General features: G+C 47.1%; 1 protein-coding gene across 1 annotated transcript in view; it reads left to right on the forward strand.

Annotated features, from left to right (window-relative positions):
* PNPLA1 (patatin-like phospholipase domain containing 1) overlaps positions 1–16040 on the forward strand; it is a 51484-nt gene that overhangs the window by 13901 nt on the left and 21543 nt on the right. Inside the window, exon 2 of the mRNA XM_010848658.1 lies at positions 15747–15979. Coding sequence (XP_010846960.1) covers positions 15747–15979 — 233 coding nt within the window. The remainder of the gene's footprint in view (positions 1–15746; positions 15980–16040) is intronic.

Here is a 16040-nt window from a genome sequence, read left to right on the forward strand (position 1 = left end):
GTTTCAGCTTTAGCATCATTCCTTCCAAAGAAATCCCAGGGCTGATCTCCTTCAGAATGGACTGGTTGGATCTCCAGAAGCTCTTAAATAACCTTTTTAAGTGGAAAATTTTAAAGTGTCTGGGAGAGAATAATATAATGCACCCTCAAGAACCCACCCATCATCTAACTTCAACACTTATCAATATTTACCAATGGGGCTTCGTCTGCATATTCCCAACCCGGCTTTGTTCTGTTTCTTTTAATATCATTTTGAAACAATTTGGAATCTGCATAGAAGTTGCATGTAGCCTCCCTAGGCTTTGTTTTCTGCAGGAACATTTCACAACAGGTTATCTCTCCAGGTAAGGACTGAGTCTGAGAAGCCCAGGGGGAGTGAGGCTGGTTGGTCTCCTGGGAAAGAATGGTGCTGGGTACCAGCCTCAGTGGCTGTTCCCCTGCCGGGTGGGGGACAGGGGCAGGGGACTTTTAGCTGCCTTTTAACTGAGCTCATCAGGTGACTTTGTTTCGTCCTCTAGAAGTAATTATTTTCCAAGATCTCTTCCACTGCCTTCTCACGGTGACACCCCACTAAACACCCAAAGCACTAAGTAAAATAGGAAAAGGAGGGAGCTGAGGCTGAGGGTTGGAATGAGAGCTCTCCTCTTCGAGTGCACAGCAGTCTCGAGCTGTGTCCTGCCTCTGTGCCTTTGCTCAAGCTGTCCCCTCTCCCATGGGTGCCGGCCCCTTTCTTTTCTCCCCGTGTCCCGTCTCCCCATCCTCCAAGTCCCACCGCAGACATCACCCCTGTGAGAGTCTCCTCGCTCCTGTCGGTCCCTTGGTGCTCCCGTGGCTGGCTCTCGGAGGGCGCTTGTCTCAGAGATGGGAATCCCGGTGGGAAAGAGCACTTGTCTAGGAAGCAGGCTGTCTGGATTCTGAGAACAAAAGCGTCTACAGTCACATTGTGAGTCTAGTTTGCCACTCACCTTATTTTCACACGGTTTTTCAGAACAGGGTTTAGGAAGCAGCGAGGTAGGCTTCAAACTAGAGCTAGTCTGAACCCAAAGTCCGAACTCTGTCCACCTTCCCTTTCCTCTGGTCCCAGCAATCCACTCAGCAAGTGACCTCGGCCAGGCCACCCTGAGACTCAGCTCAGCTACGGAGCAGTGGGAGGGAATATGCCTGCCGATCCCTCCCCACAGCTTGCTCCGGATCAGCAGTGGTCCTTGGGAATGAGCTCTGCAAACTCGGATTGACCCTGCAGTTGCACTGGTTGGAGGGGTGGAGCTTCAACAAAACACAAGAGCATTGCTCGCTCTTGTGGTCTTTGCACCCCAGCCCCCCAAGGCTGGTGTGGTGGCTCCAGGTTAGGACCTAGGTTCCTTCCACCGTGTTGCTCACAGTCCAAGAGGGCTCCTCACCACGTCTGCATTCCAGCTAGTTGCAGAGGGGAAAGGGGGGCACACCTCTCCCCTCTGAGGGCAGGCCTTGAAGATGACACACATTGTGTCACCTCACATCCCACGGATCAGAAGTCCTTTTCATGACCACACCTGACTGCAAGGGAGCCTGGGAAATGTAGACTCTATTCTGGAATGCCATGTGTCCAGCTAAAAATTGAAGGCTCAACTACTAAGGAAGAAGGGGAGAATGGATATTGGGGACAACTAGCAGTCATTGTCATAGTAGTTATAGTTTGATGTATGAGATATATGATGATGATGATGGAAAAAGTCTGTCCTTCCTGGGACCAAGATCTGGATTTCATAAACACCAGGCCAAGTCCAGTGTGTTGGCTGAGGAGGGGCTCAGCACTGAACCATCAGCAGGCTGCCCTCCTGGCAGCGGGCATGTGAGTGCCCCCCAGTCCTTCTGTGTCCCCTGCCTAGACTTTCTGGTGTCCTATCCAGAGAAAACACCTCTTCCCAACACACCATCCCATTTTACCCCACTGGATCTCTTTCCAGGATCTCAAGTTCACTTGATGGTATCCTGTCTTAATTGTTTCAGACATTGTGTCTCATCCCGTCAACTAGATTGGTTGAGCAATCTGAGATCTTATTGGTCCCGTGGCTCCCACAAACTACTGGTCCAACAAGTACTGCTTGATAAACGCCTGACAATTGCCAGCCTTTGGCAGGCGTGACACTGAATGTGTCTGCAATTTCTACTTTGGCGTTTACCTAAGATGACTTATAATACTAGAATGCCATAGAAGGAAGGTCAGCAACTCCAACTCCTCAACCTTATGGATGATTGTATTTATACTTCGGATGTGGAAGTGACTGATTGAAGGTGGACCTCACTCAGGCTAGTGATTTCCAAACTGTGTTCTAAGGAACCCCAGGATTCTGGCGGGTGGGTGAGGTGGGGCTAGGAAGAAAAGAGCAGGGAGAGGATACACACTGAAGCCCCATGGTCTTCCCCCAGCTTCAGTGAGTACAACGCTGCTATTTTCCATTCTTCATAAACTTTCATTTAAACAAAGTGTTCCAATGATTTTTTCCCCTGTGCCTCCCCTGATCTCCAATTATTTTTTTTTTTGTTTTAAGTTTGAAAGTCACTGCTCTTGTCTAACCTGCTTAATGCGCAGACAAAAGAGTTGAGGACCAGTTTCTGGCTGAATGTACAATGATAAGACAGGCCATTTGCCCTGTTGCTCATCCTAGGTCCTAGGGATCCAGCCTCGAACAAAACAGCTCTCTGCCCTCATGAAGCTGGCTCTCCCTCCGTGAAATCAAGCCATAAATAACTCAACATAGAAAAACACCAACAGGCATGCTCAAAGGAGAAAATAAAGCCAGCAAAGGGTGTGGTGAGTGATCAGAGGGTGAGGTGTCAGGTAGGCTGGGCGGGGAGGCCTCTCGGAGGCGGAAGGAAGGGAGGGAGAACTTTGTTTTCTGAGAGAAGAGTCTTCCAGGCTGTGAGATATGCAGGTGCAACAGACGGGCTTGCATTGTCGGGAAGGAAGGCAAGCTGTCCTTCCGGACAGGATATGGGTTCCAAAAGGACCCTGCAGAGCCCCTGGGAGGCCCAGGGGTGTAGCTGGGGCCCCACCCCACACGCGTGGGCACAGCAGGACCCGGCTTGCCTCCTGCAGTGGAGATGGGCGTTTTGGTCTGCCTCCCGTGCCTGGTCGCTGCCGCCTCGGGCAGCCCCTGCCACCCCTCCTGAGGCCCTGGAGCCACGGGCAGCTGAAGCTGACCCACGTGTACTCCTGTTAGTGGACCCGCTGGGGCCTCAGTCGGTGCTGAGAAGACAACAGTGCCTCTGTGAGAAGCTTGGCTCTGGCGACTTCTTTCCTCAGTCACCCTGTGCCTGTCTTTGTGGCTCAGTCAAGGGACAAGACTCGGCAGGGCTGATGGAGAACGCAGCTCCCAGGATTGAAGGGCTAGGCTGGGCTGGTCCTCAGTCCACCAGCGACCTGCTGCCTCCTTAGTTTTCCCATCTGGAACTTGGGGGTGGGAACACATCCCTAGGATGTTATGATGAGAGACAAAAGAAATCCTGAATGTGCTGGGCAAATAGTCATCACAAAATCAGTCTTTGATGAATGAATGTTGAATGAATGGATGAACAAGGGCAAAGAAAATGATCTTGAAATGGAAAAGCATAGGTCATGCGGTAGTTTTCAAACTTAACTAAAAGAACACCCTAGAGATGTTGTTAAATTTATTAAAACAGAGAACTGGACTCCAACTTGGTCTGGTTAATATTTTTTAATACTTTACTTGTGAACTCATCTGCACAAGGACTTGGTTTTTCTATGGGAATTCTGTGTGGCCTGGGCAGTGGAAGGACTGACTGTCTGAGCTGGTTTGCCTTGGTCCTGGCCAGGTGCCCAGGGTGATCAGCAACTCAGGACCAATGTTTATGGTGATTACCCTGTAGGTGGTGTCAATTCAAGCTCTAAGCCACAGATAATGCCGGCTTGGGGGCTTTGCATGTTTACGGGAGACTTTGTGTTGTTTCACTGAGAGCGCTACACAGAGGCAGGCCATTGCCATGTTTCATTGGCCCAGCAGCTGTTGGATGACCCTGGCTTTAAGCAGGGTCTCGGTTCAACTGACCCTCACACAGCAGAACCAAGGCCCTGTCGCTGCCAGTTTCTGGTCCAATAATCACAGCAACAGCTTTCTCTCACTCGGCACTGACTTTCAGTTCCTTTTTCATTTCTGTTTTCTTTCTTACTTGTGAAGTCAACCACAGTTCTGTTGTGGTCACTGATGATGAAGACAATGTTGTTACTAAAGCTGGAGAGTTTTCTTTTCAGCTCAGCGCTCTATTAGTGGAACTAGAAGCCTCTCCAAAGTTCTTTAAACCACTCTTGCCCCCTCTTGCCAGCGACCGTGAGTATGTGTGTGTTGTTGCCCAGATACAACCTGAAGTTCAGCCCTGGCTGCTGGGTGCACTTTTCAGAATCAAAATGTCCTCATCAAAAATCATCCCCAGAGTTCCTTATCTGCCTGAGATGGCAGTGTTTTCTGTAACATGAACTCTGCTCTGAGTCACACTAATAATACTATTTATCAGGCCCTTGGAATGTGCCAGGTATTATGCCTAAAGCTTTGCATAAATCATTTACTTTTATCTTCTCACCATCCTATATTTATACCCATTTTACAAAGTGGGAAACAGGTGTTCAGAGAGATTAGCTACCACAATGAGCCAAGACTGGGACTCTCTTCATTCCTAAATTTCTTTATCTTCTCTAATGATTTCAGAAGTTGTTTTGCAAGCAACACATCAGCTCTCCTACCAAACTCCATGGGCCAAGCAATCATTTGCACATTGGTTAAGGAAGTGAGATCAAATGACATGATGTATGCAAAAAAAAAAAAAAACCTTTTTATGAAATGTACAGAAATTACATCACTGGGTGGAGGTGGCTGTAACTCCCCCTGTTGTGCTGGAATCAGTATCTTTCAATTCACTGAATAGAAAGTAATTTGTATTTTACATGTTTAATCTCTCCAACCAAATAGACAAAAAATTATTTTCTCCAAACAAGCCTTTGGACTAAAGTAAAAGACAGTTGAATGGAAAATTGGGTAAAATTCTGAATGTGTTGATTATGCAGTGGAAACATCTATTTGGAAAGCAACTCATGCAGGTGACCTATATTAATTCAGTCCCCTCAATATTAGCAGGTGTTAACTGAGCCCCTGCTGGGCGGCAGGCACCGTGTGTCTAATAGTCTTGGGCAACCTTTGTTCGTTATTTTTTTTACTTTAATAATAATAAACTTGGTATTCTGAAATAATGATAGATATACAGAAAAGTTGCAAAGATGGTACACATAGTTCTGTATATCCTTCACCCGTGTGTGCATGCCAAGTCGCTTCAGTCATGTCCGACACTCTGCCACCCTAGGGACTGCAGCCCACCAGGCTCCTCTGTCCATGGGATTCTCCAGTCAAGAATACTAGAGTGGGTTGCCATGCCCTACTCCAAGGGAGTTTCCCAACCCAGGGATCAAACCTGCATCTCCTGTGTCTCCTGCATTGGCAGGCAGGGTCTTTACCACTAGTACCACCTGGGAGGCCCCCATCCCTCACCTATTGTTACCCTCTCATATAACCACAGTCCATTTGCCAACCCTCAGACATTAACGTTGATACGTTACCATCAACTATAGATTGAGCCAGTTTTTCTATTGATGTCCTTTTTCTGTTCCAGGATCCAATCCAGGATCCTACACTACATTTGGTGGATCCATTTTTAGACTGGCTCACTTAGTATTAAAATAGCCATGTTTTCTTTGCTTCTCTTTGGGATCAAATTTGGTTTGAGTTCTATTTCCAATTCTACAGGGAAAAAGAGGCAGACAAATGATAAACAAATACGTAGACTGGTTTGACTCACATTTGAATTGGGAATTGACTCATCAGTCCTGAGGGTAACCCACCTCTATCCTCCTGAGATCACCACGTAAAGAAGAATCTCCTCTTCAGTCACAGCTCAGGCTCCTGTGTCTATGGATGTAGGGGCAAGAGTTAGGACCAGGCTTGACAGAGCAAATTGCTCTGTGGTTTGCCCCTTCGAAACCCCAAGTCCAGCTGAGTCACTGAAGAATTCCACCTTCCTGACCAGCAGTCAGGAAGAGTCCCAACAGTCTAATAGAGAAGATACTCTTTGATCGCCTCCTTCAGTTCACTCATTCATTTCTCATCATTCATTATTTTTTTAATTGATTAATTTATGGCTTCCCTGGGTCTTCATTGCTGTGTGTCAGTTTTCTCTAGTTGCAGCGAGTGGGGCTGCCGTCTAGTTGCAGTACAAGGGCTTCTCATCGCAGGGGCTTCTCCTGTTGTGGAACACAGGCTCTAGGAACAGGCTTCAGTGCTTGCAGCACACAAGCTCTATAAAGCTGGCTCAGTAGTTGTGGAGCACAGGCTTAGTTGCCCCACAGCACGTGGAATCTTCCTGGACCGGGGACCGAACCCACGTCCCCTGCATTGGCAGGCGGATTCTCATCCACCGGACCACCAGGGGAGTCCTTCACCATTCATTACTGATTTATTCCACATTTATTAAGTCCCCAGAGTGTGCCAGGTACTGAATTAAGTGCTGGGGCTATAAGGAGGAGCAAAACAGAAATAAGGGAACATTAAATAGGGCTTTCATTTCATTCTTGAATACCTACTAAGTGTTCTCACTGAGCTAGGCAATAATGGGGGAGGCGGGTGTTCTTGATACAGGTCCTGTCCTCAAGGAATGTGCTAGCCACAGACACAGGATGGGCTACTCAAGGCAGCCTGAGATAAATGGTGCAGACAGTAACGGGGGAGAGAGAGCTAACAGCGGGGGTGATCGGGAAGGGGCCCAGATCTTCAGCTGGGCTTTAGGGTGAAGTCTGCAGAGATAGTAAAAAGTCAGTAAATAAATAGAAGTCTGTGTATCGGGAAGAAAAGCAGGATTGTGCACTCTGTTTACTGATGAGAGAAGAGACAGGCTTGAGAAAGGACTCTGGGTTTGCAGATAGGGGAGCATATGTTTGAAGATGTGATCTGAGTTCTGTTGCTCTTCCTGTCTCCCAGGGATATCTGAGCCCTTAGGAACTATGCCTAAACTAAACCCTAGCAAGGCAGATCCCAAGAGCCTCTGTGAAACCAGCCACCCCCACACACCACCCCCGCAACCTTCGCCTCACTGTAGGAACCGGAGGCTCTGGAGATGAAGATGCCCTTCATCTCCCTGGCGGAGACAGTGGCTGTGCTGGAAAGAACACTGGCTTCGGGCCCCTCAAGAATTCAAGGCCTAGCTCTGCTGTTTTCCAGCGTGTGACTTTAGCCAAGCTACTGGTTGAGCTTCTATTTCTTCATCTAAAGAGGAGATTAAAAATAATAATAATAAAATTTAAAAAAAAAAGAGGAGATAACCATCGTACCTACCTCAAAGGGATGTCATGAAGATTAAATGAAACTATGAGCCCTCGGAGCCTGGCACAGGGTGTGGCACCAAGAGGTACCAAAGAGTGGTAGCCAGTTGTTTGGTCACTCAGTTGTGTCTGACTCTTTGCGACCCCATGGACTGCAGCACACCAGACTTCCCTGTCCTTCACTATTTACCTGAGTTTGCTCAAACTCATGTCCATTGAGTCAGTGATGCCATCCAACCATCTCATCCTCTGTCATCCCCTTCTCCTTCTGCCCTCAATCTTTCCCAGTATCAGGGTCTTTTCCAATGAGACAGCTCTTCTCATTGGGGGACCAAAGTATTGGAGCTTCGGCTTCAGTCCTTCCAATGAATATTCAGGGTTGATTTCCTTTAGGATTGACTGGTTTGATCTCCTTGCAGTCCAAGGAACTCTCAAGACTCTTCTCCAGCACCACAGTTAGAAAGCATCAATTCTTCGGCACTCAGCCTTTTTTATAGTTCAACTCTCACATCCATACATGACTACTGAAAAACCATAGCTTTGACTATACAGATGTTGGTTGGCTAAGAGATGGCTCTGCTTTTTAATATACTGTCTAGGTTTGTCATAGCTTTTCTTCCAAGAAGCAAGCATCTTTTAATTTCATGGCTGCAGTCACCGTCTGCAGTAAATTTGGAGCCCACGAAAATAAAATCTGTCACTGTTTCCATCTATTTGCCATGAAGTGATGGGACTGGCTCCCATGATCTTTGTTTTTTGAACGCTGAGTTTTAAGTCAGCTTTTTTACTTTCCTCTTTCACTCTCATCAAGAGGCTATTTAGTTCCTCTTTGCCTTCTGCCATTAGAATGGTATCATCTGAATATCTGAGGTTGTTGATATTTCTCCCAGAAATCTTGATTCCAGCCTGTGCTTCCTCCAGCCCAGTGTTTTGTACGATGCACTCTGCATATTAGTTAAATAAGCAGGGTGACAATATACAGCCTTGACGTACTCCTTTCCCAGTTTTGAACCAGTCCATTGTCCCATGTCCAGTTCTAACTGTTGCTTCTTGATCTGCATACAGGTTTCTCAGGAGGCAGGTAAGGTGGTCTGGTATTCCCATCTCTTTAAGAATTTTCCAGTTTTTTGTGATCCCCACAGTCAAAGGCTTTGGCATGTTCAATGAAACAGAAGTAGGTGTTTTTCTGGAATCCCCTTGCTTTTTCTATGATCCAACGGATGTTGGCAATTTGATCTCTGGTTCCTCCATAAACAGCAGAGTGGGACTGAATGAACCCTGTAGTTTCATGAGAACTTCAAGACTCACGTAACATAATGGTGGTCTATGTAGGCAGGTCACAGACCCAACTAAGTGAAGTCTTGGACAGCTGGGGCAGTGAATACTGCCAGTCAGCAGAAATGAACTTCAATTATCATGGTTTTGAAAGAGGGAGGCATGGGCATTCCTCTGTAGTGGCACCCTAATTTGGGCAAATCTCAAATGAGAAGATGCTCTGGGATGATTTTTTCTCTTTATAGCAGAGGTTGACCCAGAAGTCCCCTGACCATACCCACACAGGCAAAGACTGGAGGGTGACTAGTTCACAACTCTTGCATTATCCCAGTGTCCCCACAGTAGTGAAGGGAGAGTCTGTAAGGCAGGACGGGCCACAGCCTGGAAGGAGGGCAGTGTTTGTTTCTACCTTGGAGCAGAATTCCAAATAGACTTCTGGGTCCACCAAAGAAAACAGAAAGAATAGAGCTGGGACACATTCTCTTTGCCTGTTCCATCCCAAGATAATCAGTAGATGCTTCAGTGGAAATTTGCGGAGATCATGCCTGCATTCTGGGCAAGAAGCACAGAGGGGCTGTGTGAGGCCCCAGGCCCCGGGAAAAAGCACCACAGGCAACTTGATAGGAATCCACGTGATGCTCCAGTGGCAGGCACTGCTGTTTCCATGGCAATCTGATATAGGATGATTTGAACTTCTTAATGCCAATTCTTTGGTAAACCCTTAGGGCCAGAAAAAAGGTCTGTGTGGAAAATTGTCATTATCCTTAAGAAGTATTGTTGTTGTTGTTTTGTAGGGGGGAGTTGTTTATTTAAGTGCTTACTAGGTCAGAGTTGTTTTGCTCTTGCCTAAAGCCAATAATGCATTCAGAACAGAGAAGGAAAATGTGAGTTTTTTCATAGATTATAGTTCTAGTTTCTGCTAACATAGACAGTATGACCTAGGATATATCCATTCTTTATTCATCTCTCCATTTAGCCCGCCAGCCAGCCCACCATTCAGCCATGCGTATTGAGCTCAACCTTTGTCCTCCTGGATTTCTTACCTGTGAAATGAGAGAATGAGTCTGGTTTAGCATTTTTGACCTAAGCTCCTAGATCCTTAGGAGTTTCAGGGTTGTGCTTTCAGGACCTTCCTTCCCAGGATGGGCTAGGGAGATTGGGCAGAGCCTGAGACCCCACTTGCCTTCAGCCCAGAGCAGCCCTGTTTTTAGTTGTTTTACATATTGAGATTTCTTTTCTTTTTTTTCTCATTATTTATTTTTAATTGGAGTATAGTTGCTTTACCATGTTGTGTTCATTTATACTGTACAGCAAAGTGAACCAGCCATACATATTCATGTATCCCCTCTTTTGTGGGTTTCCTCCCCATATTCGTTTTGAACAAAGACTCCTTGACTGAAAAATCAGGGGGTCTCTACGGACCTTCCCGTGGTGACTCTGTAGCTTCAGGCCAATTGTTTTTCAATCAGTGCCCCTGCAGTGCAGGATACAGAAATAAGATGGAGAGGAAACCTGTCTCCCCCACATCCCCCGCCCGGGGGGGGCCTGCTGTCTCTGTGAGGATAAACTGAGATTATAGTGTGAAAACTTGCCTGGGTAAACGACTGTTGTTAAGATAATGCAAATAATAATTATTACAGTGGAGTCGGGCAATCAAGACATACCCACAGGGAAATACAGCCTATAATTCAGCCTACAATTAGGGATCAGGTAAAAAGCAGTAGACTCCCAGGGTCTCCACTCAGGGACTCGGGGAATTGCATAGCTTTCCTGGGAACGCGAGCCTACTTGCCAATGCCTCCCGGAGCGGGGTGGGGGGTGGTGGGGGGCCGGCTGCTGCGCCCCCTACTTCACCCCCCACCCCCACACCCTTGCCCACCGCTCCCGCAGCTGCAGGGAGCCTCACGGTGATTGGCTAAACTGGAAGTTGTTGCTAGGCTACCAGTCCGCGGGAGGCTGGGGCCTCTAGTCCCATCCTCCACCGCAAATTCATCCCGCACAGCCGAGTTAATTCGGGCACCCTGTGAATGGGATCCCCAGCAGTTTAAATTGTCAGCTGCCAAGTGCCCATCTTTCTAGGATTTAACACTCAGCATGAAGGCTATGTGAAGGAGGGGAAGAAAAGCCCTCTGTTTTTATACTCTGGGTCACCTTAAATAGCCGTTTCTTTGAGCCTCAGTGTCCTCCCTTGAATTCTGGGTTTACTCATATATTCATTATTCATGGATGCATCTGTGTTTATTAAGTGCCTACCATGTTCCATGCACTATGGGACAAAGGGATGAATGATGTGGAGACCATCGTTGCCCACATGAAGGGGGAAACATTAGGCACTTAAGCAAATAAGTAAGATAAACATGTATCTAATTCTTTCTTTCCTCTTCAGTGATTTTACTAAAACCCCCTTTCCCCTACTAAATCTGTAGGGTCCCCCAAGTTGACAGGGGAAGGAGTGCTACTGCCTACTGTGCCTAAGCTACATTGCACCTAACCCGTCCCCTCACCGTGCCCTGAAACTGGGGTACATCCTCTCATCTCCATAGTGCTTGTACTTTGCTCTCTTGAACCCGTAAGTGAGCCTGAGTGCACCTTGATGAAGATGTGGGTTGGAATCATTGTCCTGTGTTCAAGTGAGAAAGCTGAAAGCCAGAGACATCAAGAAACACTGTCCGTGTCCATATACTAGTAATGGAGAATTACTAGTATAACCAGTATTGAGCACTTACTATGAGCAGGCTCTTTAAAAACAAAACAAAACAAAACTGTCTTCCTAAAAAGAATGAAAAAAAAAAAAAAAGATCTTCCTCATAACAACCCAGTAAGGTATAATTATTATTATACCCATTTTATAGGTGGCAAAATTGAGGCTGGAAGAAGTTATTTGACTTGCCAAGGTGACCCAGGTAGTGTGTGGCAAAGCTGGAATTTGAATCACATCTCCCTGGCTCCAAAGCCTAACCTCTTTTTAAGAACTGGATCTGGTCACAGAAAAGAGTCTCTGAGTGGCTAAGTCTTGGAGTGGTTTCCAAATGCTCTTCAAAACCTCCCAGTCCCAGGATCTTATTTATTTTTCAACTGAAGTTTTTGGTACAATACACTCACAAAACCTGGTGAATTGGCCATACTTATCAATATGACTGACTCTGTTATCTATCCATCTGTGATGATCTTGCCTTCGAATTTTTATTGGGTAATTAAGTCAAGTAACTCTTCCCTGTAAGCATTTCCATTGCTTGCTCTGTTAGCTTTTTATTTTCCTTTGTTCATGTTCTGAACAAAACCAAGCACCCACCAAGTATTGTGGGGGGCTTGGTGGGTGTAGGTGAGTGTGGCCCATCCCTTCCTTGAGGAGTTCCCAACGTACAGCAAAGTTTCTGAAGGATCTTCCATGGGCAAAGTGCAGTGAAGGTCATGGAGAGAGGAAGACCACAGAGACCTGCCCTCAGAGAATCTCCTTGATTTTGGAGACAGACCCACAGTTAGATTAAAGACAAAGGTGGGAAAGGAGGTGGGAAGGAACAGAAGCAGCGGTTGTGGCAGGTGTGGGCTGGGGGTGGGAGCAGCCCACCTTGAGTTTCCCACAGAGCTGCTTTTAAATCCTATCTTTCTGTGGTCCCTGTGGGACACTATGTTTCAGAGCCCAGCAGCCTGCAGCTTGGAAGGAGGACTTTAAATGGGAGAAGGTGCTAGAAAGAACAGAGATGCATAAAGAAGCCAGCTAAATTTATCCCTCCTCGCAGCACCCAGCAATTGCTATGCTTAACATTTGATTTTCTACCAATAGAGACTAGTTTAACCAGAAGATTAGGTGTTTTTCTCTGAGAAGACAGAGGGAGAAAGAGATGCAGAGAATGAGACCTGAAGAGAAGCAAGGCGAGACAGAGATAACTCCTCTGCACACTTTGGGATGCCATCCTAGTGAGCAGTAGGAAAAAATATTAAACTGGGCACTTGAGTGGGAGCAATCAGACAATCTCTTGCCCCCTTTCAACCTGGCCACCCTCCTAATTTCCAGATAGCATCATTTTTCATATGTAAGTATATAGGAGATATCCATGTTGTCTTGGCCACTGCCCTGTCCCTGTCACCCACCACCATCCCTATACAACTGAGAGTTGACTGTAAATGGATAATATACCAAAGCAATGATTTAAGTATTACAAGACTAATATGCATGCCTTTGACCTAGCATTCCCATGTACAGGAATTTATCCTGATGACAATAATTAAGGACATGGCAAAGAATTTAGCAAGAGATGATTCATCGCAGAATTGTTTAGAAAAAGCAAGGAAACTAAGTAGCCAACCCCTGTTGGGGACCTGCTCAGTAAATAATGATATATCTCTACAAATAGCTGTCCATGATGCTCATGAATTAGGTTATAAATGGGTTCTTACTGATGTGGAAAGACATGATTAGGTAAAAAAAGCAAGTTACAAAACAGTGTATGTAGTATGACTCTATGTAAGTATTCTTGTAAGAATAAGTATATAAAATAGTCTAGGAAGACACAAACCAAATGTTAACCTCTGGGTGGAGGAATTCCAAGCCATTAATTTTACTTTCTTTTTGCTCATCTGCGTTAAAAAAAAAAAATTCTTTTTTCCACAATGAATATATATTTCCTGTGCAGTGAAAACAATTTCCTTCCAGCAGTCCTAGTGAGCACCTCCTGCTAGGAGTCCAGGAGTTGGGGGGCAAGCTGAGCCAGGTACTCCTGACTCTGAGGCTTGTGAGAAAGACCACCAACCCTGTGAGGCCACTTCAAGCTGCTCTTTAAGAATTGCCAAAAAGCGAGTCCCCACCCTAACTTGACTCTCCAACCTGATTGGTCTTATGGGCAAGAACTCAAGTGACCCAACAACACCTTGGTATCAAAATGCTCAGTTGTCTCATAACCTACTGGTGGGTTGGCTGCCGCCACTCCCTGACCCCAAGGGAAAACAGTCTGTACAAATTGGTACTTGGTAAAGGGTAACCTTGCTAAAATTGCAGAGCCTTTCCAGCTCACCAGGAGCATCCTCCCCTGTAAGGGGGTGATGGCTAAGATGCTGCGTTGATCAGGTCAGCCCCTACTACACCCAGGCAGCTGTGAGTCTGAATGCTGGAGAGAAAAGGCCGTCACCATGGCAACCCAGGCTGGCTCAGCCTCTGGGATCAGTCCAACACCCAGAGAAAGGAGGTGGGGTCTGGAGTCAGAACAAACACTGCCTGGTTGTCTGACCTCAGGCAGTACTCTTCGCTTTTCTCTGCCTCAGTTTCTACATCTGTAAAGTGATACGGAAGCTCCTTATCTTACCTGCTTCCAGGATTAATGAGGAATAATCTGTGAATGGTAAAATATGAGAGGAGAGCACCCCTAGCTTTGGTTTGTCCCCAAATAGCTGTGTATGACCTTGGACAAATCACTTAACCTTTCTGTGCCTCAGACGCTCTGTTTGTAAATAGGATAGTAATGTCCCCTGTGACGGCTTCTCAGATTTACTGTCAGGCGGCCATGAGAGTCCCAGAAGTTGGAAGGAATCTTGGTCCTTACCACCCATGCAGGAATCCCTTTGATGAGTTCTTTGGCTGAGGTACTTGTCCTATCTCTGCTTGATGACCTAAAGTGCCAGAGAGCTTACGACTGCACAGCTTTCCAAGTAGCCATTGCTACATGATGCTAATTGTAAGAAAGTTCTTTTGTATAGGATGTTTTGGGTTTTGCTTTTAAAAAAACATTCAGTTAATTTCTTTATTTTTGGCTGTGCTGGGTCTCCATTGTGGTGTACGGGCTGGGCTGTTCGTTGCTACTCCCGGGCTTTCTCTAGTTGCTGCAGGTGGGGCTGCTCTCTGGCTGCAGTGTGCCGGCCCTAGGGCAGGCAGACTTCAGTAGGTGCTGCACACAAACTCAGAGTTGTGGCTCATGGACTTAGTTGCCCTGCGGCATATGGAACTTTAGTTCCTGGACCAGGGAGCGAATTCCTGTCCCCTACATTGGCAGGCAGATTCTTAACTACTGGGCCACCAGGGAAGTCCCAGTATAGGATGTTTTACAATTAAATGTTTGCTGTAAAAATTAGCAGTCCTTTTCAGATCTGTTTCCACTCCTGATTTTCCCAGAGGGTTTGCACAAGATAAAAATTAGCAGCAATTGGCAAGAAGCAGGTTCAGGCCCAGTTCTGAAAGCTTTTACCTTAATGTAGTGAAGGAGATGAGTTCCTGGGTCACACACTCTAGGTTAAAATCCCACTTTGTTCATTTACCAGATGGTTGCCCTTGGGCAACTTATATTAGCTCTCTGAGCCTCAGTCTCCTGATTGGTAAAATGAGGCCAGAACTACCTACCTCACAGTATTATTGCTGTGACAGCACTTATCCAGTGCACAATTCCCTGGTGGAATTCTGGGGGTGGTGGCGGGCAGGGTGGGTCACACCTTCCTCTGCCACCCCCTGGACAACACATCTGGCCTCTGAGCCCCGCCCCCTGCCCCGTAATCTGGCACGTGTAGGCTCTTACGTGCCCAGGCTGTGCCCCTCTCAAAAGCAGGCAGAAGGTTCATCTCGCTCGCCCTCCTGGGAACCCCTGCAACACAGCCTTGTGTGTGCACTTCAGGGCCTTCTCCCTCTCAGGCCTATGCCAGGGGCCATAAAAGGAAGATGATGCAATGGCTTCAAGACAAAGCTTACCCTCCCTGTGATTCCCCTGCCTCAAGGTTAGCACCCCCTCCTGCCCACAGATGCAGCAGGCACTAAGCATGCGTCCCAGGGTGTCACTGGGTGAAGCCTTTCAACTATATCACTGTTTTAAGGGGACCCTCATAGAGGGCAAAAAGCCTATAAGACTCAAAAGAATGCAGTCTGGTGGTGGGGTAGAAACGTGGTCCTTTGCCCTCAATTGAAGGAGTCAGGACGCCTGACTAGCGGTGGGCTCTCGGGAGCCAGTGATTTCATTCCTCTGTGCCTCGCTTTCCTCACGTGCAGAATGACAGGTTGATGCCTGAGACCTCTCTTGTGTCAGAATTACAGGTTTTTCTATTTATTGGATGCAGGATGAGATGGCATAATCGCCCTTGACCTCTTTATGCCATAGGGGCTGCTGAGCACCCACTCCTCTCTGCTTCCTCCGCAGATGAATACCTTCGAGTCCTCAATGTGGGTGTGGCCGAGGTGAAGAAGTCCTTCTTGGGTCCCTTATCGCCGTCCTGTAAGATGGTGCAGATGATGAGGCAGTTTCTGTACCGGGTCCTGCCTGAGGACTCCTACAAGGTCACCACCGGGAAACTCCACGTGGCCCTCACCCGGTTCACGGATGGAGAGAGTGTGGTGGTTTCAGAGTATACGTCCAAGGAAGAGCTCATTGAGGTAAGGGGGCGGGACCTGGGTGTGAGGGCGGGGCCGGGAATCAGGGCGGGGCCTGGGTGGG

This window comes from Bison bison, unplaced genomic scaffold, assembly GCF_000754665.1.
Source record: "Bison bison bison isolate TAMUID 2011002044 unplaced genomic scaffold, Bison_UMD1.0 scf7180017864270, whole genome shotgun sequence".
Lineage (NCBI taxonomy): Eukaryota > Metazoa > Chordata > Mammalia > Artiodactyla > Bovidae > Bison > Bison bison.